Source organism: Asterias rubens, chromosome 16 (assembly GCF_902459465.1).
Source record: "Asterias rubens chromosome 16, eAstRub1.3, whole genome shotgun sequence".
Taxonomy (NCBI): domain Eukaryota; kingdom Metazoa; phylum Echinodermata; class Asteroidea; order Forcipulatida; family Asteriidae; genus Asterias; species Asterias rubens.
Genome location: NC_047077.1, coordinates 1,907,543 through 1,935,421, shown reverse-complemented (window position 1 = coordinate 1,935,421; position 27,879 = coordinate 1,907,543). Strand labels below are relative to the sequence as shown.

At 36.0% G+C, this 27,879-nt stretch overlaps 1 protein-coding gene across 7 annotated transcripts in view; it reads right to left on the bottom strand.

Annotated features, from left to right (window-relative positions):
• The window catches only part of LOC117300674 (calmodulin-regulated spectrin-associated protein 1-like), a 59,296-nt gene extending 37,535 nt beyond the window's left edge, over positions 1 to 21,761 (bottom strand). For 5 of the 7 annotated variants that reach the window (XM_033784390.1, XM_033784386.1, XM_033784391.1 and 2 more), the window contains exons 1-2: positions 21,661 to 21,761; positions 20,378 to 20,590 (exon numbers count right to left, since the gene is read on the bottom strand). In XM_033784390.1, the coding sequence (XP_033640281.1) occupies positions 20,378 to 20,494 (117 nt within the window). In that variant the 5' untranslated portion in view covers positions 20,495 to 20,590; positions 21,661 to 21,761. Of the gene's footprint in view, positions 1 to 14,868; positions 15,128 to 20,377; positions 20,591 to 21,656 lie in introns of those variants that run through there. The other 2 variants (XM_033784387.1, XM_033784388.1) reach the window with 2 other exon arrangements.
• Positions 21,762 to 27,879: the final 6,118 nt, after the last annotated feature.

The following is a 27,879-nucleotide window of genomic DNA, read 5'->3' as shown; positions in this document are numbered from 1 at the left end:
ACACTTGTGTGGATCATTATACTCTACTTGTAAAACATCTTTCTAATCATGCTTTTCATAACAAACTGTTTCAAACGCTTTTCATAGACCAACTCGTCCAATCCAAGGCAACGTGTTCCTTTCATAGACTTTTCTGGCATAATTAATCATAATTTTTCAGGGCAAACAAATTCAGAAGTGTAGAAATGTAAAAATTACATAAAAATGATAAACAAACATTACAACAATAGGTTGATATTTAATACCATTCCCGTTAACATTTTTTTCTCTATTGGATGTTTAAACATTCCATTGCATTATGCAACTGTAAATGCTTTAATGCCATTTTAAAGTAAAAAGCTTCATGTGATATTTGTACAGGACACACATGTACTGACACAATATTGTTGTGCCAATTCATCAAACGAGGTCTACATCTTGCTACATGTAAGTAACATGCATGGCCGCGACAACAAACGGTTACCATAGCAACACGATGCCCTAGACCTGAAGTAGTTTGTCTGGCACTCAGCGACGCCAAGTCACCATGAAGGTTATTAGCCATTAATTGTTCAGATGATAAGTAATAAAAGTACTTCCGTCCAGTCTGTCTAACAGGCATTGGTGACATGCAATAGCTTAAATAATTTGAGGGAAGATGCAGAATCTATATTTTCTATTTTGTCATACTTTATAACAAAAAATATTACCCTCAAAGAAATCAATATTAAATATTTCTACTAGAAGTTAAGAGAGTGATGATTCAATTAAATTATTATTTATGGTTGAACAACTTATGAATTAAAGTGCCAACTAGTGGGGTCTTGTACCATGTAAGTGAATATCTTTGTTCTGGGTGCCAGTCAGAAGCCATACAACAGTTTACTGCCTACAGCCAGGAATCACACCTTGTAGCCAGGGATCACACCCATGTTTGTGATCAAACCTGGGATCACTTTAAGGGCAAGCAAAAGCTTGGATCAAACCAAGTTTCCATAGACTTTTGAATATTTTCCAATGGAAGTGCTCTTTGTAAAACAAAAATGGCCTTGCCCTCTCAAAGATCAAATTACCGTCTCCAAAAACCTGTCTGGAAATAAATAATGATGTACAGTACGCTTTGAGGCGCCATACACATGTAGATAAACCACTTCATATAATATTAATATTAATATTCAACAGGGTTTTCATCCGATAAGAAAACTTTTTATTATTTTTGGCAACTGGATTAATTTAAACCACTAATCAGATCCCTACAAATACGGTTTTAATCACCATGTCTTTAAGACTGTTCCCATGGCAACATCTGTCTGGTTGCCATAGGATTGTCTTAATAGATTAGTACTATACAAAGGTGATCGTAGTTATCATGCACATATCCATGCCATCTACACAATAGCAGGCCTGGTACTTTGTTTTTGAAAGGGCACAGGCACAATTGCATTTTCTCCTTGGTAGGCTACATGTTAAAGCCATTGGACCCTTTCGGTACAGAAAAATAAAAAAGTTCACAGATTTACAAATAATTTACAGAGTTTACAGAAGGTAGTGGTGAAAGACTCCTCTTGAAATATTATTCCATGAAATGCTTTACTTTTTGAGAAAACAGTAAAACAATATCAATTCTGGATATCGAGAGTTACAGATTTATTTTAAACACATGTCATGACACGGCGAAACGTGCGGATACAAGGGTGGGTTTTCCCGTTATTTTCTCCAGACTCCGATGACCGATTGAGCCTAAATTTTCACAGGTTTGTTATTTTATATATAGAAGTTGTGATACGCGAAGTGTGGGCCTTGGACAATACTGTTTACCGAAAGGGTCCAATGGCTTTAAAGCCATTGGACCCTTTCGGTACAGAAAAAAACAAAAACAGTTCACAGATTTACAAATAATTTACAGGGTTTACAGAAGGTTATGGTGAAAGACTTCTCTTGAAATATTAGTCCATGTAATGCTTTATTTTTGAGAAAACGGTAAAACAATATAAATTCTCGTTAGCGAGAATTACAGATTTGTTATAAACAAATGTCATGACACGGCGAAACGCGCGAAAACAGGAGTGGGTTTTCCCATTATTTTCTCCCGACTCTGATGTCCGATTGAGCCTAAATTTCCACAGGATTATTATTTTATATATATAAGTTGTGATACACGAAGTGTGGGACTTGGACAATACTGTTTACCGAAAGTGTATAATGGCTTTAAGGGAACACTCTGAAGTCTACGAGGAGATTGCAAACATTTCTATTGGAACATAAGAGGGGCACCAAGGCAATGGCCAGGGGCAATGGAGGCAAAAATGCACCTCTGTTACACTATACAAAAAAAGCATCAGGCCTTCATTGTAGTTTAGGACTAGTCTAATTTTTAATAAAACAATACAATAAAACACAAAAATTACTGGTTATTTCCATTGATATTTCGATGGAAATTTGAGTTATTATTAAAAAATAAACAATTCTATTATCAACTCGGATTCTCTTCAGTATAAGCCTGCTGACATACATTTACATATATTGAAACACTTATATTCAAAATGGATACAGGGACCCAGACGATGGCATAATGCCCATGGACCTTTTCCCAAATACCATTGCGCAAGCGCAAACTGTCAATTGAGGTGCATGCTGATCTAGCTAGTGATCAAATTTGATAGCTAGCTAGACCAGCATGCACCTCATTCCACGTTTATTGTGCGCGTACCAAGTATTTGCGATAAGGTACACAAAAACATGCAGTGTTGGACAAGACAATTTAGTCTGGTCCTATTTAATACCATTGAATCAGAATTCATATTTCAAATTAGATACAGGGACCCAGACGGTGGTATCACGCCGACAGTGTTGGACAAGACGATAGCCAGGTCCCCTTTTGAACCGAAGAACACAAATTTGTTAATGTTCACAACATAAATACAGGGACCCAGACAGTGGCATAATGCCACCAGTGTTGGACAAGACAATAGTCAGGTCCCCTTTCATACCATAAGAATCAGTATTCATATTCAAAATGGATACAGGGACCCAGATGGTGGCATAATGCCCACAGTGTTCAACATCACAATAGTCAGATCCCCTTTCTTTTAAGAACCAAAATTAGTGATTCAAAATGGATATTGGGTCCTAGACGGTGGCAAAACGCCCAAAGTGTAGCCAGGTCCCATTTCATACGAGGGCCCAATTTCATAGCGCTGCTTAGCGGCCGATTTTGTGCTTACTGTGCAATTTCTATTCCATAGCGCTGCTAACCGTAAGCACACGAAAAGGCATGCTAACCTTTTCGTGCTTACCGCACAAAAATAAAGACGTCACAATGCAAATCCACGGTAACCACGCAATATGGCCGCCCAATTTTTCTGCTAACCTGTGAAATATGCTAAGGCTTAAGCAAATTTTTCTGCTACAGTAAGCACGCAAATTTGCTTACCGTTAAGCAGCGCTTTGAAATTGGGCCCAGAGCTGCCAACATTCGAATATCTTGCAAACAGGGAGATTTTGTACAACATTCAGTTAGATATTTAGATTACATTCAACATACTGTAATCTATAATACTATAATAAGGGTAAAAGTTTTCATAATCACAGAGATTTTCATATTATTTTTTTTTATCAGAGCATGGAAAGATTGGTTAATTTTCAGGGAGATTTCTGCAGAATCTGGGAAAGTTGGGAGGCTCAGTCTGTCATACTTACATGTACCATAAAAATTATAATTCATATTCAAAATGGATACAGGGACCCAGATGGTGGCATACGTACGTGTAGTACGCACACAGGCTAGTAAACAATACATGGTTAACAATTCCTAACAATCGCACAGTGGAATGTGTCCATGCAGTACACATGTACAAGGCCATCCCCATCGATAAACAAGCGGAGTTTAATTGAAACTGAATGTGGCTCGGAGATTGAAGAAATAACATCCAGTCTATGGCCTGACAACCTCCGGGTTTACCACAGTCTGCTTTGGTCACATCTGTGCAATCGTGAAATATGCACGTTTAAAAATAGAACAGGGCTCACACTTAAAGGGAAAGTGTGTTTGGTAATCACTCTTAAAATTAATGGCAATCAAAACTTTTAAATTTAGCTGATTGGTTAGAAACCAACAGCAGCTTTCGATAGGCGTAGTACATAAAGCATTTTGAGAAACATTTCACTTCAAAGAAAAGTTTGTATGCCCCGGAATTTGAATCTGAAAAGTGTTACTGCAGTAATAATTCTCAGATCGTGTATTCCTATCAGGCAATTATTCTAACTACATATTCACTCCGGATTTTTAGCGATCTAAAAAGTGACTACCTTTTGAATTGAAATTTGTTAGTTTTAATAGTATGTACAATTAATAAATTTATAAATAATGCAGGATTGAAACAATTTAACAGTTGAGTTCCAAAAACCAAAGGTGTACTTTGCAGTTAAAAAAGGTATTATACAAGGTTGGTGAGGATAACAAAATAATTAGTAAGAAAGCTTACTGATTGTGAAGTTCATACACGTACTAGAACCAAATCACAAATCCCAACACAAAAAGTCTCAATTCAGACTAAAAGTCTGAAATTTTTCACCCTTGATTACATGTGTATAAAAACATTTGCCTCACATCCAAACAAGTCTATAGACTTGCTTTGTCAAATCAAATTTCACAAAATTTGTCGAAGTTGTTTTCCCCTTCCCTTTTTTGTGGGGAGTAGTTTTTACAAATTATAGAAATCCACTTCTTAGTAAGATTATGTTAGGCCTAAGCTCTATATAATAGAACACTTGTTGATATAGCACCACATAATGCGTATCGGCACACCTAAACGACACTACGTAAACAAAACAAGGCCAGCAGTATTAATCTCGCAGCCAATATCTGCTAATCACAACAATTGGTGTTGTTCATGATTGACCTCTGACCTCATTATACATGCGTGATAAATTGAATCATAAAAGCTGCAATACATTTCTGGGACGAGTACAATACAGCACCTACGTGTATGCAAATGAATTTAATGTGAGAACTATGTATTTAATATGACGAATACATTATGTCGTTGAATCTACCAATAGCTTGTTTGGTGGAAATAATATTTTCCAATTGAAATGTACAGTACACACCTTTCTACGTACATGGTACACAGTACAGCAATGTCACAGCCCACGTTTTTGGCAACCAAGGTTGGCAAACTATTAAGCAAAGCCATAAATGCAAAGCAAAAACAGACAGCCACACAGTTGTTGACAATGATACAAATATTTTGTTTAAATGTTGAATTTGTTGTAATGCGTACATGTACAGGTACACTGTACACAGATATTTTTTAACTGAAAGTGTGCATTCATTTTTAATTTATTTACATACTATGTAGTAGGAAAGGCTGGTTCTACATTTTGCTAAGTTTGGCAAAATGCATAATTTTAAAGAGTACTGACAATTTAAAGTCATGGAAAATATAGTTAATGCTTCAATTGAAAAAATCCACAAAGTGGTTGTTATTTTATAACTTTTTGAGTTATGGTGTTGGATTTTATGAGGGTGAGGAAGGACCCTAGTAAATCACTCAATGGAAAAAATTAAGGAACAATACAAAAATATTATATATAGTCCCAAAAAGTCATTAAAGACTATTGGTAATTGTCAAAGACTACTCTTCACAGTTGGTGTATCTCAACAAATGCATAAAATAACAAATCTGTGAAAATTTGAGCTCAATCGGTTGTTGAAGTTGCGAGATAATAATGAAAGGAAAAAACACCCTTGTCACACGAAGTTGTGTGCTTTCAGATGCTTGATTTCGAGACCTCAAATTCTAAAACTGAGGTCTCGAAATCAAATTCATGGAAAATTACTTCTTTCTCGAAAACTACATTACTTCAGAGCGAGCCATTTCTCACAATGTTTTATACTATCAACCTCTCCCCATTACTCGTAATCAAGAAAGGTTTTATGAAATAATTATTTTGAGTAATTACCAATAGTGTCCACTGCCTTTACACAAACTTAGTACTACGGGACCTGTTCCATTTAAACAAAAATAAAAATTTTAACAAGATTTTTGTTTGGTTTTTAATCTCTCACGATACAGTAACCTGGTTGCCAAAACTGCCCCAAATACCTGAACACTGTAGAACAAAAGCTGATCAATGGTCTTGCAGAAGTTAGTGGAGAGCATTGTTTGACGTTGTTTGGTAACAAAATATTGAAACTGTTGATGAAATGAAGCGTGTGACGTGGTTGAGGTCGTAGTGGTTTTCGCTGTCAATGAAAATTTGAGGACGTTTTGTGGGTAGGTTTTTTTCTGCGGACTCTGCAAGAAACTAGACAGCTCTGGACCAAAATGCCTAGAGCCTCTTACAGGCCAAACACTTCATGGAGGCAACGAAGGCTGTTGCCTCCATGCCCCCTGGTTATTACCTTGGTGCCTTTGAAATGCTCCAGTAATGAGAAAAATGCCTTGGTGCCCTTGCCCTTTCAAAGAGAAGCATACATGCCTGCTCTTAAAGGGAAGGTACACGTTTGGTTTAGTCACTCTTAAAATTAATGGCAGTAAAAACTTTTGGAAGAATACAACACCTTTCAATAAAGAAAGCATTTTGAGAAACATTTCAAATCAAAGAAACGTTTATGTCAAAAACATTTATCAGACTGTGTTTTTCAATTCTGGAATTATTATTCATGCATGAAAATAAACGCTCTAGATTTTCAGCAACATCTCAAAAACGCCATCACCTTTTGAAATTTAATTTTCACAGGTTAGTTTTATTGTACTTATACAACAAAAACAGTTGGACAGATAAAAACAACAAATTGGGTTGTTCCCTTCAATGAACATACATAGTGGCTGTTTCATTTTAAAGCCAATATGTGATTATAAATGTCTCAGGACTATTATTATGTTTTGGAACTATTACTGTTACATGATCAGGAAAATGAAGGCAATATCCTTCATGGTAGAACATTTATAATAATAATAATAATAATAAACATTTATATAGCGCCAAATCCATTAAAAATGCTCCCAGGCGCTTTACAACAACAAAAATTTTAACCACAAAAACTAAATAATTAAAAGGTCCAAAATTAAAATCCATAAAGTATGATCATAAAACAATAAAGATACGGTACAAGTAAAAAGATGAATATAATCAATCAAACACATTGAGTAAAAGCCACCGAAATTGTTTGATCCAGTAAAAAACACAAACAATAAATTATATTTATAACATAATGTCTAGACTACAAGGCATTGAACTTCACTCTTGGAGGGGCAGATCATTTTCCCCCTTTATAAGGGCCACCTCTATGAGGAAACATGTAAATTTGTGTTGGAATTTTGCGAAGGGCACCACAGCAATTGCTGTCAATGCCGTGGGTTATTTCAACGCCTAAAGTCTGAGTATTGCATGGTGGTTGTACAGCACACATGTCCTGAATAGTTGTGTGCATGTTCATGATTTGAGGACACGTACACCGTATGGTGATTGCTCAGACAGCGTAATTAATTCCTGATGAACAATGACTCACGACTACTCGCTAGATATGGATATATCTAAATACAGCATCTCAGACTTGATAAACAAATGTAACGAATAACAGAATTATATAGGAAAAACACTCATACGATTAATATTTAGGGTGTTTCCTAAATGACTGCTGATTAATTCAAATGACTAATTAATTCAAGTACGAGTAGGTGTGATTTATGAAGTACATGTACATACATGTACATGTAGATACACATAGTGCTGCATGTACCAGGCCTCGCGCTACATGTTAAGGTTTTTGTAATGAAGCCACCAAGATACATGTAGTAAAATGTGCAATTTTCTTGGCCACAGTAATCCAAATTTTAAGCGTGTATTTTCATAATTGTATCTTTCTTATGGTAGTGATCACAACCATTTCAATGGTCAAATGAGGTTAAATGCGTACTTATTCAAACACCGACAAATAAATTAAGACTTTTCAACAAATTATTGTTCATTCTGAAACTTAGGAAAAAATGTGGGCATTTTGAACAAACACATTGCATAGATTTTTTACAGTTGAGAAGTGAATGTTTACTAGTTGCCCGAAGCAGTTTCAACTAACACCAAACTAAGTGTGAGCCATGACTGTCAACTGTGCATGAGATTGAAACGGAAGTCCATGAAAATGAATGTGTAAAACAAACATGGTTTTAAACGGGGAAACTTGGTCAAGCTCCCTGTCTACAAACACACAAGAATACATACAATGTATAACAAGTGGGGACCAGACTTTTATATTTTAAACATCTGTTTTGCTGTATTGCTTTGAATGTTTAAAAAAAAAAAAAAAAAAAAAAAAGTCACATCTATTTTAGGTTATGATTAGAGTTATTTTAACACTGAAGGCCAATGTAGATCTAGGTTACTATACATACTGTACTTGTGTAACATGTTAATATGAATACCAAATGAATCATGATGACAGAAAACATGTCAAATGAAGAATTGGTTTACACTGATTTCTAGCCTTGATTTTGTTCTACTGCATTCTAGCCTTGATTTGGTTTCGCTGAGTTCAAGCCTTGATTTGTTTACATTACGTTAAATTCTAGCCTTGATTTGGTTACACTGAATTCTAGCCTTGAATTGGTTACATTGATTTCTAGCCTTGATTTGGTTACACTGAATTCTAGCCTTGATTTCTTTACACTTAATTGAAGCATTGATTTTGTTATAGAATTCTAGCCTTGATTTTGTTACATACCTTGATTTGGTTACACAGAATTCAGGCCTTGATTTGGTTAGAGTGAAATCTAGCCAAGTTGATTTTGTTTGGTTACACTGATATCTGTTCCTTGATTTGGTTACATTGAGTTCCAGAATTCATATTGAAATAAAGAGTTCTAGCCTTGATTTGGTTCGTTGAATTCAACTCATACCTTGATTTGGTTACATTAAATTCAAGCCTTGATCTGGCTCTAAAATTTAATTCAAGTCCAATTTGGTTACATTGGAGTGAATTTTAAGACTCCATTATAAGTAGTTCCACCCACATAAAACTTAAGATGGGCGAACATATTTCGATCTGTGGTACATTCTCTGACAATATGCAAGAGAAGGTCTTGTGATGTAATGAGGCATACAGGTGTACGTACATGTAGCTACATACGTGAACCAGCGTAAACCAGCGTAGCATTAGCGCTACACTGTGGATGAGTCATCTTCTCAACACATAAATCAAGATACATAATGTGAACATCAACACTTGTAAGATTTAAAGGAGAGAGCTACACAATGTAAGTGTCCTGCTGGTAGGCTCTGTATACAAACTACAAACACCAAGGAAATGAAACCAAAGAACGATCGTCACTGTTTGTTCATGGTTTGTTTCATTGCTACAATTCCCCCCAAAAATGTGCACACTAAAATAAAAGCGGATCATCATCTACCTGTTTATAATGTACATTGTACAGGTCTCCATGGCGCGAGTCTTAACCATTGGTACAGTAGCTGGATCCATAATCTGTACAAAATTCTTTGGCGATAGAATTGTTCTGGCGCTTAATGCAAAATTGATTAACTTTACATTTGAGTACATAGCCGATTAGCCACGTATTAAGAGGGACACATTGCCTTGGGTCAAGCGAGTTGGTCCATTAAAAGCGTTTGAAACCGTTCGTAATAAAATGCGTATGGTTAGAAAGATGTTTTAAAAGTAGCCTATTTATGATCCACAAACGCTTTTCATAGACCAACTCGCCTGATCCAAGGCAACGCGTACCTGTATGCATTAGTTTGATCTTCATAAACTGAAACTCATGTATGAAACCCCAGAATAATCTTCACTGTTTATTCACGGTTTGTTTCATTCTTACTACAATTCCCTACAAATATATACACTAAAAATAAAACTGTTCATTATCTCACTATGAAAAAATTCTACTACAGTGTAAGTACAGCTGGTTCCATAATCTGTTGTACGAAATACTTGGTCAAAAGAATTTGTTTTGCAACTGTATGTATGCAATGTTGATTTACATTATGTTAAGTATTTATAGCAGATTAGCCATGTATTTAATACGCATTTGATTTTCATACACTGACACTCTGTGTAATTACTGACTGCACGTACACACATGTATTCACCTACCAAGGTCATTCAATATAAATAACTTGCTGTATTTGAAACATTAAAATGTACAATGTTTATAAACATCTGGTGACTGTATTTCCGGTTTTGTTTTGAAAATTCCGATGTGAAAATCTTTTCAAATACACGATGAATTTTACTTCCTTTTTTCTGTGCATGATTCACATTTTCATAAACATGTACAAAGACAGACATTATTGCAATATTAACAACTGACACTAACACTATGGGCAAATTCGATCAGCGACCATTTGTCAACCACCAGTCAATGTTCCATGGTTACCTACATGTATGCATGAAATACATCCTGGGTACCAGACAAAATCGCCCAATGGTCGACAATAGTCCAACTTTAGTCCCTAGATCGAACTTGCTCCATACTGTACCTTATATACTACGTATCAGTCAGGCCTGATACTTCACGAAGGCAAAATCGCCTCCGTGCCCCCTAGTGCTTTGGTGCCCTTGAAATGCTCCAGTAGAAACTTACAATTCCCGCATACTATCATAGGGTGCCCTTAAACAAGAAGCAAATGCCTTGGTGCCCTTGCAAAAAAACAATATACAGGCCTGAAATACACTTCCAGAAATAATTTTGTCTGTGCATGATACAACATGTCACTTCCAGACAGACATTGCATTATTCACAACCGAGACTAAGACAACCTCATTACAGCAGGAATCAAAACCACCTACTGCCCACATTATTTGTTATTCGATCCTCATGAAATATGATATTATAAAACTATAATACATTCCCCTGACACTATCATTACAATCCAAATGGGGAACATAACCTTGAATTACAGGGGTCAGAAGTACTGACATTTACACTGTGTTAGGCCTATATGAGACATTAAAGGCACTAGACATGTTTGGTAAATTGTCAAAGACCCATATTCTCTGTTTAATATATAAAATTGTAAAACAAAACTGAGAAAATTTGGGCTCAAATGGTCATTGATGTTGCGAGAAAAAAATGGAAGAAAAAAACTCTCTTATTGCCAACTTGGGTGTTTGCAGATGTCTGAGAAAGGCTTCATGAATTCCTTCTAATCTCAGACTCAAATATTTCAGCGAGAGATTACATCTTTCTCAAAAACTATGTTACATGTACTTTAAAGGGAGTCGTTTCTGACAGTGGTTTGTAAGTCTTTTTAGTAATTCCTAAATGTGTGCAGTGCCTTTAAATAAAACTATGCTTGAAATACACCAGTACACATATATGACTGACAGTTAAGCACTTTCTCAAAAAAGTTTGGTGCTTCACACTCAAGGTATTATTTTTTCAGCACATTTTGGAGGTTCTTGAATGATGGCTTTCCACATTGTTGCCACAACAAGAGCCCCACTGAATGATGAATTCGAGCGGGATAAACAATTATGAAACTCTGACTAGACAAAAGAAAGACCACAAAGGTTCTCATAATTAGTTCCGATGCTTGACAAAGTGTGAACAAATTGAGCAATTACCATGATTCTCAGAACCTTGACCGTGAGCGACAGTTTAAAATATGCCACGGTTCAGTATGCTGGATTCTGAAAACGCTCAGACCCACTGAGCCAATGTATAATGCGAACCATGGACAAACAATGGTGGCTACCTGGAGTGTTTATTCTTGTATAACAGGAAAAAGGTCTGGAATCAGGGGCTACACAATAAATCCCGGTAAGGGATATTACAAGGCATGTTTTCCAGGACCTGTTGTCCCTCATTTAAGGATGAAATTAAGCATACATCCTACATGTATTGCAGTACACTACATACATACAATGTACACCTGCCTCAACAACATGCTACTTTACACACAGGAAAATCTGGGTGGATATAAATGTCAGCCATCCGGCTGTCATTTAACAATATTATTTTGGTTTTGAACACATACAAATTGACTGTAGCAGGACTTCAACCAAAAACCTCCGGATTAACGTGCAAGAGTTCTATCTGACCTAGTATCCAGCCCTACATGTTGGTGGTCTCCCTATTATTAGTCAATCTTTGTTTGGGGTGCCAGTCAGAAAATGGCACACACAAATATTACAATATGAGTAGGCCTATATTAGGCACCAGACATCAAAAACCATGACTTCATGTAATGTACTGTATGCACAGTCGCCACTCCACTATGAAATGTCAAGGGCTAAATTGTACATACTAGTACATCATTGTGGGTTTAACTAAAAGGTTTGAATCGTGTAAACCATGACAGATGAAACATAATACATCCTTTAGGGACCTGTATCAATACATACCCAAAACCTCCTCATATTAAATCCTAAAGTACGCTACAGTACGTATGTAACTGTAGCTCTGTTTGTTCTGATTTAAGGGTGTTAACTTAATCGATCAAAACCAGGTCAGACTAGGGGATGTATACATTCAAACACTCAAAAATAAATATAATTGGTAAAAATTCATGATTCTCATCTGAAAACGAAGAAATATTATGAGCATTTTATAAAAAAGTATAGGTTGTACTACGCAGTTAGCCCTTTGGGGCGAATTGAGAAGTGGCATTTACAACATGGAGCCCACAGCAGTTTTTACTACCCAGACAATGTCTGAACCCTGATCTATAAAGTACATAAATTGTTAAGTAGAGACCTTGTGGGTCATTTGATTCCTTGTAATACAGACTTGATTGAACGCAAGTTTTTATTGATCTCAAAATGGATTTTAGTGCTGCTAAATTGTATGTACACTAACCACAAGATCCATGCAGCACTTCCGTATAATGGAAATTAACATCAGACAAATTCTAATGCCAAAAGATCAGTTCACAAGATCTTAAAGGTTTTATATTACTGAATTGTGTCAAGGTTTTTTTAGCTTAATGGCTTTTCACTGTTTTGTCCCGACTCACTGTGCGGCGGATTGAATCCAAATTTCCACATGTTTGTTATTTAATGGTTGATCACACAAAACATGAACAACTGTCTGCAACTTTTCTACTCTACTAATCCTGTATAATACAGGTACAGTACTGTACCTTTAATACAAATTACACTATGTACAATAGATAGAACAACCATTACACTCACTCTGTAACTATTCAAATGTAATTTTCCACATTAGGCATGCACCTCTTCCCCAGACCTGTGTACACTTTTTGCAGTGTACAATTTCATGTCTCTGCTTACCGCCGTTCTGCGCAAGCTTACGTACAATCACCATTATCCGCTTGCAGGGCAAGCGCAAAATTTCTGCACTAGCTGTGTAACATGGAATATGCACTGACTGCACTAAGCAAGAATTCCCTGCTACATGTAACCCTTGAAATATTGCTTAACGTTAACGCATAATTACCTGCTTCCGCAAGCGCCGATTCTTTGCTTACGGCAAGCTGAGCCACGAAATTGGGCCCTGATGTCACACTTCCAGGCTTGCGAATTATGCCAGAGATCTACATGTACTATTGAGACCACGTATGGCGTTCAAATCACCTTTGACATTTGGAGATTTGCAGTTAAATCCAACATACGTACATAGACCAATACCTAACCATACTTGCAGATGTAAGGACAAGGGAGGGGACCAGCCTATCTACACAACCTTTTACCCAGTGACCTCTAGCTTGTACATGGATGTGATATCATGCATGCAGGCTATTTAATTAAGATAAAAATACATCCACAGTGATTGATACAGTGTACATTACATACTGTGTAATCATCATCGTTTAGAACTAGAGGACGCACTGGTGATGCTGCGTGCACAAACGCAATGGGACCGCAAGGAGACACGCGCGCCATTTCGTAAGATGAACTTTGTACGGGCGTTGTGAAATACACGTCGTGTGTGTTGATAAATACACGCTATGCAACTTAGAAAATGGCCGCACACCGGGCCGCATCTAGGCTTTTGCTCCTCTACTTCTCTTATACTCTATGATAATCGTACGTGTACATCCTACTTGTAACAAACATTGATCAGGAGGATGGGTACATTGCACAGTGTCACAAATTACAAGACACCATATACATTTCAGCCAACGAGGAAAACTGACTGGGTAAATTTGTTTATTATTTTGGAATGAACAAAGAAAAAAAAACTAGAGGACTTGAACCTGCAACTTTTGCAAGGTACGTTTATAAATTGAAAACAATATCAATCCACACACACATAGTGTTAAGCCCCATTCATACTTCCTGCAAATGTGAATGCGATAGGAATGTTGACGTCACAAATTCGCAATGAATTATTTACAACATTGTGTTCATTAAACACCTGCGAAAACAGCATCAAAATTCGCTTTGCAATCGCAGGAAGTATGAACCAGGCTTTCACCGTAGGGGTGTGTCTGGGTGTCTTTTAAATGCCCTGTTTTAAATTTGGCCGACCTGTTTTATCTGTCAATTAGTATGCCAGAAATGGTAAAAATACAGTGTATTGTGACAATTTGTTCATAAATTTCCAGACAGTTGGGACACCTCTTTACCCAACCCTGGCTGAAACTTTACATCACAATGGCCCAAAAGGTACAGTCAATCCAGTTTACAGTGAATACTATTATCATAATGACATGATTGATTGTCATGACTGTAGGCCTAACGGTGTGTACTTATTCCTTAGTGTGGATAGCAAATTTCATACAAAACTTAAACCAATTTGTGCTCACAAACAAATATGCTGTCAATATGTTCAACAAGGTCACTGCTCATTCCAAGTTCACCTAACACACTACATAACTTAAGTCACATACAGTACTATAGTACCATTTGTAAAATAAACATCCAACCTTATGTTATGACAACTATCCCTATAACACAATATGTACCTTATCAGCCCTGTCCATACTGCCATATAAATTCACTCTTTCCTCTCCATCAACAACCTCTAAAACCCTCCACAGGTTCACCGACTATACCCCAAGATCTTCCCAAGATATACAGCTCCAGAAATTACTCCGTAATTAGATCCAGAAATATTGCTGTTTGTGTTAGACACTCAGTCAACCGTGCATGGGTTGTTTGAATATGGATGGGCTTGAGCATAGGGCAGTGGGGTGCTACAGTATGCTACGGTGGGACGGTTGTGAATGGCCGTCCCCTCTTATTGACAATGGGTGACTAGAGAGGGTTGAAGTGGCGCCCTTTTGAGTTAGCTGTCAAATAATCTGAGAGATGACCTTTGACCGTGATTACAGTGGGTAATGAGGCTAGACATATGCACAGGGTGCTAGACTTGAGGATTAGGGTTTAGTGTGGGACTTCAGGGCCAGACTAAGTTCTATAATTAGATGTGCAGTCATAACATTGTGGTTTGTTTAATGGGAACAAATAAGATTGTTTATTGACTGCTAACATGTAGTTAAGAACTCTCAGGAATTATTTGGGAAGATGACTGTTACATGTAAAAATGTTTAGCCAATCTGAGCACCCATTCTTTAGACCCAATAAATTCTCTCGAAAACGGCGTGATAAAATCTACCACTTACATGAAAATGAAATAGTAAGAACAACAATGAACTTGGGTGGTGCAAAGAATTTAAAATGTTAAAATTTAGCACTTAAAGAACAATGACAATATTTATAAATATATACACACAAACATGTAGGCCATGTAAAAACAAGTTAAAAATTGTAAGTGGGTCAAAAGAATTATCTGGTTCATATGAGACAGTACTTTGTTCTTGTGTTATGAATTGAATCTTGGGTTGGGTGGGTAGGAACAAAAATAAGGGAAAAAATGTATACCAGAAAACACAGGGACAAACCCTTCTCTTAACAATAAACTTACTGGGTTCATCTAATGATGACACAACACAAAGGACCAAAGGCTTTGCGTCCAATCCGAAGGGCGAAGCAATAGGCCTAATGGTTTATAAGCGCTTGCTCTAAAGGACACAAGCTTCAAGACCGAGAATTGAACCCACACTCTGCTGATCAAAAACACCAGAGCAAGAGTTCAGTAGACTTTGATTGCAATAACTCTGAATAACCTCGGAGCATGATTAAATATTGACATTAAAACCCTTGAAGGCACATCCAATGTACACGTGTACAGTGTATCACTGTATGTATATTAATCATTAATAAACCACTAACGTGAATTGGTGGTGTGCGTTTATAATTTATGTGTAACTACAGCAAGTCTAAAAACACAACATTTTGATGGTTCAGCAGCTGGTTAATATTTGTGTACATCTTCAAGGGGGCTATTTTTTCCTCAGATTACCAGCCTTAATACCAAATGTATGTAACTGGTCTTGTTTATTTGTATTCACATACTGTGTAGCAGGATAAAAAAAAAAAATTCTGCATCAAGGCAATGAGCAGGGGCATGGAGGCAAAATGCAAAAATATCACAGCTCAAAGTGCCCTTCGTAAAAATGAAAATGGCCTGGCCCCTTGCAAAAAAGTATTGTCCTTTTCTTATAAAATATTTGTAATTACAAATTTGTATGTAAAATTGCCAAGGGCAAAATTCCAAGGGTGAAATTCCAGGGCCAATTGTACAAAGAGAGAAAACTGAAAGTTAATTTCAAATAGCTCTTATTAATTGCTTCTAAGAAGCAAAAGGTGACGTCACTACTAAAGAAACTGTCAAAATGTAAAGCAAAGAAATTAGGTTTTGGGATATTGTTCTAAGAAAATTCATTTGAATACTCTATATAAAAATAGTAATACTGACAACATATCTTACAGTCTTAAGATATGAAATTAAGCACTTATTTCTTGCTTTGGTTTCACACTAATTAAAACAATAACATTCAAGATTGTATTTTCCATACAATTTTATAACAAGTGTGGGTGAATTTGTCATCCAAAAAAACAGAAGCCTCTGTCTCCTTGGACGTAATGTACTATCTGCATTGTAGTCATGGTAATAGTTGTACTGGTGGTACTATGTAGTGGTACAGCATAATGCAGGTTTAGTTTTTGATGGGGCCGACTTGTGTGACATAAGTACCAGCAATTTTGTCATGCAAAGTGCAAACACTATGACACAAAAGATAATTTATTTAAAGAATAAATTTTGGGCTCAGTGATGTATAGTCGTTCATTGCAATTTCATGTTCATAATAATCAAAAGGTTGATACAGTGAAAAACGTGTAGGCCTATACTGTAAGTTTGAAAAAATATTAATCAAAATCCAGTGACAAACAGAACAAATGAAAAATGTTGTTTCTTCTGGTACATGTATGTAAACCTTACTGGTAATGTTGGGGGTCAAACATGGTTTGTTTCAGTGTATCCTCTATTACTGTATTTTGGTACTTTTACTCTGTGAAAAGTCTCCAGTTCTTGACATTAAACTGTAAATCTGGATTAAATTCAAAATTTCTTTTGATTTCAACAAAAGTATGAAATTACAAAGCGTAACGTAACAAAATCAAACAAACATAGTGTACCTGGGAGGTAAAATACCATACATATTTTACACTTAAGTGCCCACTGCATAAAATGAAACTGTAACACTGAACTTACAGGTAACTTTTTGACTTCAAACAGAAACAAAACTACTTTGATGTGAAGTGATGAAACATTTTGTTTCACTTGCGGTTGCCTACAATGTACGTTCTTTAGGTAAGATTTAGACCGAGAAAGGGATTTACTTCAAATGCATCAAGGATAAAACTTGTTTGTTTTACATGGTGCAGAAAAACACTGGCTATAGGACTTAGGCTATAGGGTAACAAATATATTGGTCTTTTTCTAGCATTCTAGTTTTTGTAACTGTCAGAAAAGGCAATTCTTAGTAACTCAACCATTACATCAAAGTTCTGAGGCGTGACTTTATCTGTCAAAATATCCAGGAATTTCTATTCAAACCAAATGGAATCAACAGTTGCCACCAGACTCAACCTCTAAATAGGGGAGCGGTGTTTAACAAAGCCGTGCGGAATGTCAGTATAATATTTAGAGTTTTCCAGTTGGATGAAGCAATGTCTATTGTTAATGAATAGCCTTGGTTCAAGTTTATTGTGATTCTATTGTTGGGGAGTGATTTTTATCTGAAAGGTTGCATACTGTGTGACACAATGGAAAGTGACACAGATGGTGTGTGCATGGCTGGATTGTTGAAGCAGGGTTGTGACACAGTGAAAGTGACAATGTGAAAGTATTGCAGGTTTTATCATGTCAGATCTCGTGTTTAGAACGCGTTTCTGAGACGAGAGTTATGTAGGTCTCTAATAAACCAATGTTTTTGGCACATCGAACAAAGATATTGACAAAAGAGGGAGACCGCAATACCTAGGGCTAGATTGCTCAGTTGGTAGAGCACTGTCACGTTAATCGGGGGATCCTTGGTTCAAATCCCGCTCTAGTCAACTTTTGTTTCAACTGACAGTTCTAACTAAACCAATTGTCATGTAAACATTTTTGTTGTGCTTTATAAAGTACTGTTTTTCTGGATTATACATTTTATAACGTGAATTCATAGAAGACATTACATTGATGCCCCTAAAAATGTTCCTTATTTCCTCAACATAGAAGTGCCTTTTACCAAAAAGAAAACGCCTTGTGTGTCCCTACCCGTTCAAAAACAGTCCTGCAAACCCAATTGTAAGGGGCGGTTGGGGGTTCACCTTAACAACTAGCAAACAATTAATTTAGCTTTAATTAACCAAGGCAAGACCTGGACATGTGTATTTTAAAACACCACTTGTAATGATAACAACAAATCGTTGAATAAAAAATATGCAAATCAACCTCTCTAGGCACCTAATACATGGGGAAAGGCTTTTCAGCATGTGCTGACATCCTACCACAGGAGCATTGCAACAATTAGCAACCCAAACAGATCCCCCTGGTGCAGGGTTGCAAGGCCTAATGTACTGAGGATAAAACCCTACATTTTTCTAGTCCAGCTTAACCACTTGGGGTGCACTCAGGGGTGGTACAGTATTGTAATTGTTAACAGCTTAACTGTTTGGAGCTTCCAATACCTTGGACCATAATAGACTGAATGGGTTATTGTTGTTAGCCAGGATTTGCACACCATTAAACTGGTCAATACTTCCCAAATACAGCCATTGGTTTTGTATGGCTTTGGTTATGGGTTAACTGCATGGCCAAACCCTTGCTTTTCATGAGGCTACGGCAGTGCATGGTTAAGAACCCAAAAGAACACTTCTTGGTTGGAAGAGTTAGGGTTAACCCTGGTGTTTCTGGTTCGCATAGCAAGCACCCTTGTTTACAGATTTCCTCATGCTTGCGAGCTACAGTGATTAGGCTCACTTATAAGGCATCCTTGTTTCATTAACAGAAATAATAACATTTATTAATTTATTTCCTTTGCCTTTTATTGTTTATTCTATTTTATAATTTAATGTAGGCTTTTGCTTTTAAAATTTATTTTAAATATATTTTCACAGTCATTCGTGGTGGTCTGTTTCTGTTCCATATATTTTATTTTATTTAATCTTCAATGTATGCTTTAATTTTCTTTCCTAAGATGATTCTATTTTAATTGTTAACTTTGTACATATCAGATTGTTATTATATAGGCTATATGAATATTACTAATTGTTTTTTATCCTTTCCTGTAATCGGCAGCTCGTCCGCTGTTGGTTTGGTCAATAAAATAAATAATAACATACTATGTTCAACATTTTACCATGGAAGTGCAGGGGTTAACCCAGGTGTTTCTGGTTCACATACCACGCACCCTTGTTTACAGGTTTCTGCAGGCTTGCGAGCTACAGTTTACTTATGAGGCATCATTGGTTTTATTACCAGAAATATGTAAAAAAATACTATCAACAAAACCGATTCGCCTAGCGAGTTGGTTTACGTGAGCTGCCAAATATGACCATATTGATTAGAAATCTCCCCCCCCCCCCGATATACACAAATACGCTTTGGTTCACACAAAAAACTGCAACCAAAATAATAATCGTCCATTCCAAATACATTCTTGAATAGGTATGTCACTTTATCATAACAAAATCTGCAAAAAATAGTAGTTAGCGGCCTTGCGTTTCGACGCTAGCACAGTCTTCTTCGAAGGCTCAATGTCACAACAAACATGAGTTGTCTTTTAGCCTTTGAGAAAGACTCTGCAGGGGTCGAAATGTTATGGCCATGAACTATTTTTTCTATACCATACCAGTTTGCAATCAGATAATTCTATTTTCTATATTTAAAAAAAATTACTGTCAGATTTCATTAAACTGTGTTTCAAGTAATTTTAGACTAATTAATGTATTGAAACGATTAGTTCTTGGGAATGCTGAGAGCACTCCTGAAAGGGATTATTATTTCAAGACAAAGACCTCACAAAAGTAATGTGAATTTAAAAAAATGGTTCTGGGCTTGTTTGAACTAAAAACACTTACCTTCTTAGAATTGTATTGTCCAACAGGTAAAATCTCTGGTGTATTTGAGGATCCTTTGTAACTGTGAGCTGAACTACTCGATGAGTTTCTTGAACTATGTCCGTAACTTGACGCCATTTCTCATGAAAATACACGGTTTACTCATAAGATGATAAAAATCACATCACATTGGCAGAATAAGTGTGTCCATTTGCGAGTAACGTAACATGTTTCCTGCAATAAAAAGAAAGAACAAATTTCTAAATGTAATACAGGTAGGCCACAACACAGACTAAAAAAAGGCAAGATATGTTAAGATCTACAAGAACAGTTCCACTCTAGGAAGGTCAGGAGTATCAAGTGCACAATTTGTTTGTAGCTGAAGAAATATTTATGTCATCTCTCACGTCGGCTATTGAAACCATGTTGACCGATAAAATTAACAATGGACCGGTAGACAGCACACACAGTCAATGAAAGACAAATTTAAGGGGGAAAATGGACCACCACTTTTTCACTCATTTTTACAAAAAGGGATATCTCATTTGAGGTAAATTATTAGATACTAAGCTATATTATTTCATATTGAATGAAAAAGTGGTGGCGTGATACAGAAACCTTTCCCAATGAATCCCAGATGATTTTTCCACTTGAAGTTGAATTTATTCTCTTCTCTATCAATTATTATTATTTTAATAGTAAACTGGCTGGGTTTCAGTTTTCAGTTATTACTTTTGACACCCACAAACATAGCCCAACTTGTGTGGCCAAGGATAGCTGAATCCAGCTATCCTTGGCCACACAAGTGGGGCTACCACCAACACTGCAAAACGTCCAAAAAAGTCTGACATTCACTTACTTACAGTCAGTACGCCAGTCATGTTAGTGCTGGCCTGCTGCTGGTTGGATGTGGAGGAGACCACCAATACATATTTTGAACACAGAACAGTTCAGACGAATTATACAAAAAACTCAAATGAACAAAAAAACTCATATTCAATTCAATACACCTTCTCTTTAAATTATTAAAACAAACAATTTAACACAAAACCTGGAGGAATAAAGAGCATTAAGTCCACTTCGTAAACCCGGCTGGATAAAACAAAAACAGTCAGACCCAGAGCTGAGCAGAGCCAGAGGTCAACCCCCAGGCGTTGCACTGGCTTGGACTGTCGCTTGTTTCAAAAAAATCGAATCCCCAATTTTGCCCCCACACACTTGTCAATTATTGAGGAAAAATGTGTTTTCTATAACTTTTTGGGGGGTCTGTGGTTGCGTATTAAATGAACATTAGATATACCTACGTGCACAGTGATTCCATCATAACAAGGACCAATTTTACATCGGAAACGCTCGAAAAGCAGCGAATATTAAAATCATCACACTTGATCCGTCAAAAATAACGTTTAGGAAATCAATAATTTTGAAGTCTGAACAACTGTACATAGTAGGTAGGAAAACGTTTGTTTTGAAGCTAGGAACCAGACTAAGAACCTGCCAACATTCTTTTACACGGGGGTTTAATCCAATCATTGGTATCCTGCAATAATACGTGTAGTGGAATGTTTGATCCTTGAACACCAGCTTTAATTAGTTTTGAGATGGAAAAACTTCAACGCTGGTGGCGGGCTTTACAATTAACGGTCTGCTTATCAAACGAGTAATGGGGCAAATTGGTAAAAGCCATCAAGCGAAGTCGTCTGCGTTTCAGCTTTCGTTCAACAATATTTCCCTTTTAAAACTGACGAATAAAGTACATTTTTCATCTTTTGGCAACAAAATACAGTTAAAAAATCAGACTGAACATTCATTCTTGAATGGAAAAACTTTAACGTTGGTGGCGGGCTTTACATTTAACGGTCAGCTTATCAACATTGAGCAAATCGGTAAACGTTACGTCGTCTGCTTTTCGGTAATTCAGATTTTAAAGTCGACGAATAAAGTATTTTTGATCATTTATTTTGCAAACAACTTTGAATACCAGACTGAAAATTTCGTTTATAATACATTCTGGCAGTTTTGTTTTGAGTTATGTCAACTATTCACAAGTCACAACTTGGACTTCAATGCAGGGACCAGTTTCTGCTAAGCATAAACAAAAGAACAGATTCCAGTCACGAAATTGTACATGTCGAAAGCTATTTTGACTGGTAACCCAATTCTGGTAAGCGTATTGTTCGGCTTATAGTTGGGTTTGTGCTTTTAAATTAGCTATAAAGCTCTGTGCAATTGGGCACTGTATAATTTATAGGCCCTACTGCTGGTAGGCCTACTGCAGATTTGCTTTTGGATAGCCAGGCGTTCGCCCTCTGTTTTGAGTTTTATGCCGTTAGTTTTTTGTGTTTTTGGGTCAACTAAAGTAGAGTTCAATTACTAATCAAGCTCAATAAAAACACTAATTTGCCGTCAATTCACACACTAGGAAAACCACATATTTTAGGGAAATTAATTTCAATTTGACCTATTACACTAGTATATATGTTGACCAATTAATTTGAAGAAGTTGTTAAAACAACTTCAAATTTGGTAAATATTTCGCTGACACTTACCCATTACTGTATTTCTGCTATCTACAGGCTTCAAACCTCCCCAATTCCTTATCCTAGATGGCAACCGTATGCAAAGAGCGTTAGCCATGATGTAGTGCACCAGGTCCAATGATCTGCCTTACAATGGTGCTCGATTTGGGATTTGACCGATCCCCATTGTGTCTTCATAATGTGCTTGGAATGTCAAGAATTCTTTAAAAGATTTTAGGGGTACATCTACCAAAGACCTTTCTACACACTGTATGTTGCAAAATCACAATTTCGTTTTCCCCACCAACGTTGGAAAACTATGAGAAGCCATAATTAAAAGCAAAAAACAGGGCCAAGTTTGATAGAGCTGCTAAGCACAAAAATTTGCTTAGCATGACATTTCTTCCTTGATAAAAACAGGATTACCAACCAAATTTCTATTTGTTGCATAATTGCTTGTTACTGGTATGCAGCTGTTGTTTGCTTGTCCTAAAAATCATGTTGAAACTTGGTTTTGATCAAGGAAGCAATTTCATGCTAAGAAAATGTTTGTGCTTCGCAGCTCTATGAAATTGGGCACAGACTGTCATAGTTCTGTAGTAATGTTACACAAACCTTCAACAAAAAGTGTTGAATTTATCGGCAACAAAGCAACCAATCATGGGAGGTATTTGTTTTTTAACTAAAAGTTTGAAGAAAATGTTGAATTTGGTTCAATCCGTTAACATGATTGAATGTTTTGCCAACATTCAGCCGTCCATGTAAATCAGCAGGAAGGTCAACAAAAAGTAGATAAGCGCAATACAAATAAGCGCAATACAAGAACAGAGTTACAAATGCGACAAATTATATGGGCCAATTTTATAGAGCTGCTTAGCAGATGATTTTGTGCAAAGCTTTCAAATTATAACTACACTATATTTAAAAAAAATTATTACCTATCCTGTATAATACCTTAAACAAAACACAATACAAACAAGTATAAAATCAGTTTCACTTTTTTTTATTTAGGAAAATACAATGTAAAGTATTGTTTACTTGTCCCTTGAAAGATTAATTAATTAAAATAAAGTAACAACAAAATTTAATCAATTGTTAGTTACAAATTGTGATTGGACTAGCTTATTCATGAAAACGAAACTGAGCACTAGTTATTATTCAAATATGCTAATAAGAAAACATGAATAATGGTATTGGTCAACCAATTATATAGTGGCATTAGTACATCATTATGAATTATTCAAGAGACAATTACAAACATTCCAATTAACAGGATATAGTTTGGGTGGTTTGCGCAATGCAGCTCATTTGCAATGGGCAAGCCTTAATTGTACTTACTGTTAAATTTAAACAATCCCATAATGTATTCGCATGATTTAAATTCATTGTTCAATTATTGTTAATCATGAAAGTTCTAGACTAGAATATTAGTATCGCACCAGCTGCTTTTTAAAATTGATTATAAAAGTTATTTATGAAATGAATGCAATGAAACTTAAAAATGTTCCCAAAATATGAAAACTGAAATTTGAGCACACCATTAGAGATCATAAAATTGTCAAAAGGTCCACCAGGCTAAAAAGTAATTTGGTTTCGAAAAGCATCTCTTTTTCATTTGAATTACAAATGAGTTAAAGCCATTGGACACTTTCGGTATATTGTCCAAGGCCAACACTTCGTGTATCACAACTTCTATAAAAAAATAACAAACCTGTAAATATTTAGGCTCAATCGGTCATCAGAGTCTGGAGAATCAACGGGAAAACCCATTATTGTTTCCGCACGTTTCGCCGTGTCATGACATGTATTTAAGATAAATCTGTAATTCTTGATATCGGGAATTTAAATTTTTTTTTTTTTTTTTCTCTATTTCATGGATTAATATTTCAAGAGAAGTCTTTCACCATTACCTTCTGTAAACCCTGTAGGTTATTTGTAAGTCTGTGAACTTTTATTAATTTTTGTCTGTACCGAAAGTGTCCAATGGCTTTAAAAAGGTGATGGACTAGTAAAATGACAAGCTAACTGGTCCTGATGGCCATTAACACAGTGAAGAGCAAACCCTGTGCACCATGGTAGAGGTTAAAGGCACTGGACATCTTTGGTATCTCAACCTAATACATCAAATAACAAACCTGTGAAAATTTGAACTCAATTGGGCGTGGAGGTTGCAAGAGAATAATGGAGGAAAAAAACACCCTTGTCGCACAAGTTGTGTGCTTTTCAGATGCTTGAATTTGAGACCTCAGATAAGGTCTCAAAATCAATTCATATAATTTAGTGAGAAATTACTTCTTTCTCAAAATCTACGCTACTTCAGAGAGAGCTGTTTCTCACAATGTTTTATACTATCGACAGCTCCCCATTGCTCGTTACCAAGTAAGTTTTTATGCAAACTGTTATTTTGAGTAATTACCAATAGTGTCGAGTACCTTTAAATTTTGCACCAAATTACACTTGTATAAAAATAAACCTTGATCCTGATCAAACAAATTAAACGCAAAACATGAAACAAACATAAGTAGAACAGTTTGCTTTTATAAAGTTTGGAAAATGAGAGCAACAAAAATGTTGAAATATCAATTTTAAAAAAAAAAAAAAAAAAAAACACCAATTCAAAAGTTTTGCTTCAACTTTTAAGAACTGCCCATTAAGCTACAAGATGATAAATATGTTTTTGTGTGAAAACCAATTATTAAATCGCAGACCATTGTACAAAATAACTTCTCTTCAGTTTTTGCTTGAACCAGAATACCTGTAAATTTGAATAATCTACCATTATTTGTTTCTGAACTGCACCTTAATTCATTACAAGGACCTCAATGTTTAGGACGGATAATTTTGAAGGTTAAAGGAACACGTTGCCTTGGATCGGTCGAGTTGGTCTTTGAAAAGCGTTTGTAACCGTTTGTTATAAAATGCATATGGTTAGAAAGATGATTTAAAAGTAGAATATTGATCCACACAAGTATTGCTCGAAATGGCGTGGTTTTCCTTTTACTTTGCAAACTAACACGGTCTGCCATTTATGGGAGTCAAAAAATTGACTCCCATAAATGGCCGACCGTGTTAGTCGACAAGGTCAAAGGAAAACCACGCAATTTCGAGTGATACTTGTGTAGATCATTATATTCTACTTTTAAAATGTCTTTCTAATCATATGCATTTCATAACAAACGGTTACAAACGCTTTTCAAAGACCAACTCGACCGCTCCAAGGCAACGTGTTCCTTTGAAGAGGGGCTCCAAGGTGAGACTCAGTTTTGTGGTCCACTCAGGTTCAAATAGATAGAGTCCTTATGAGAACGGGAGAAATAATAGAAGTCTCATTAAAATGGTGTAAAATGCCGCTGTGTTGGATATTCTTGGATAACTATTGTCACAATCCAAACATGTTTGATGATGTCACACTCCAAATTAACGGTCGGTACATTTTTGTTTACAGATAATTTTCAGTTCATTACTGAATGTTGATGATATTCAATCAAATGGCATTGAATTGAACCTTATGTCTGGTACAAAATTTCCTTTTTGAAATAAACAGACCAAATTGTTTTCTATGGCGGACATTAGTTGGCATTTACAAAATTTGCTCTGAAGGAGTATCAAATCAAATGACCACTTACATCTCTTTTAACATGCAGTAAGAGACTTGTAATATCACCCACTGTTATAAGGACTCTATCTATTGGAAGATGAGTGCATTAACAAACCGAATTTGACTTTGGAGCTTTTCTTTAAAAATAGCACAGAATAAACACAATGTTCAAGTCAATCACAAGCATTGTAAACAATATCCAGCGTCAATCAAAAAGACTTGTAAGTATAAATTTCAAGACATGATTTGAAGTCAAAAAGGCCATTTTAGAGAATGAGGGCATATTAATTGGGCACCATTTGGTTTGGTAAATCTAATTGTATACATCTGGAACTGAACCATGCCCTCATAAAGACTAATGGACGATTAGTTGGTTAGGAATCACCAATATTTACTTCTTTAAAAAGTGGTAAGAAAAAATAGTGTGAGAAAAGAAAGTGTTTGGTTTCTGTTACTAAGAAAGCTTGAAGATTGGAATGAATGCACTCCTCTGAAACCAGTGACCAACAATACTCAAATTTTCATAGGCAAACAATAGTTAGTGGCCTGACGTTTCGACCTTAGTAGAGTCTTTCTCGAAGGCTAAATAAAAGACTCAGCTAGGGTCGAAACATCCAGCCATTGACTTGTTTGTTGGCATTTTTACCATAGGTCCCTTTGGTTGGTAAGCACTTTGCAACAGCTAAGTCTGTTTCTTCATCAAATAAACAGTCCGAAAAATATGTGGACATTTCCTATTCAGTCATTCAGAACTCTGTTACCTGATAAACAACAAAAAGTAGACTTTGACTCTTGCAAAAAGACCCAACATTGTAAAACTGCTTGTGAGAAAAATGTGTTTGAAAGAAGTCAAAAGACATAAATACTTTGCAAAAAGTAGAGTTGAAATAAAAAAGTTATTTTATAGCAAATAACACTGATTAGCAGCAGCAGTACCAGTGAAGATATCAACTACGACTTCACTGAGCACAAATGGTTTACCGGCCAAAATAGCATATATTATGACAAATAATGCTGCGCTGAAATCTGCTTTCATTCTTAGTTAAGTGAATAGTTTTCTTTCAAGTTTTTTTTAATGAAATTTTGAAAAGCAAAACTTTATAATTCATCTTACGTAAGAAAAAAACATAGTCCTGGCCTGAAGTTTCATCTTTTAAAAGGCAAGGCCATTTCCATTTCACAAAGGGGCACTTACATTGGAAAATCTTATAGTCTATGGGACACTTTTTAAGAGGCATCAAGGCAAGGACCGAGGCAACAGAAGCCGTGGCCAACATATAATTCCAGAGCTGTTGTACATAACAATTGTTTTTATAAGAGAAGTTGAAAACGACTTTCTCAAATTTTGATATTTTTAGTAAAAAAGGTCAATTTACATTTTGGATATCTATAGTTCTCCAACCTAA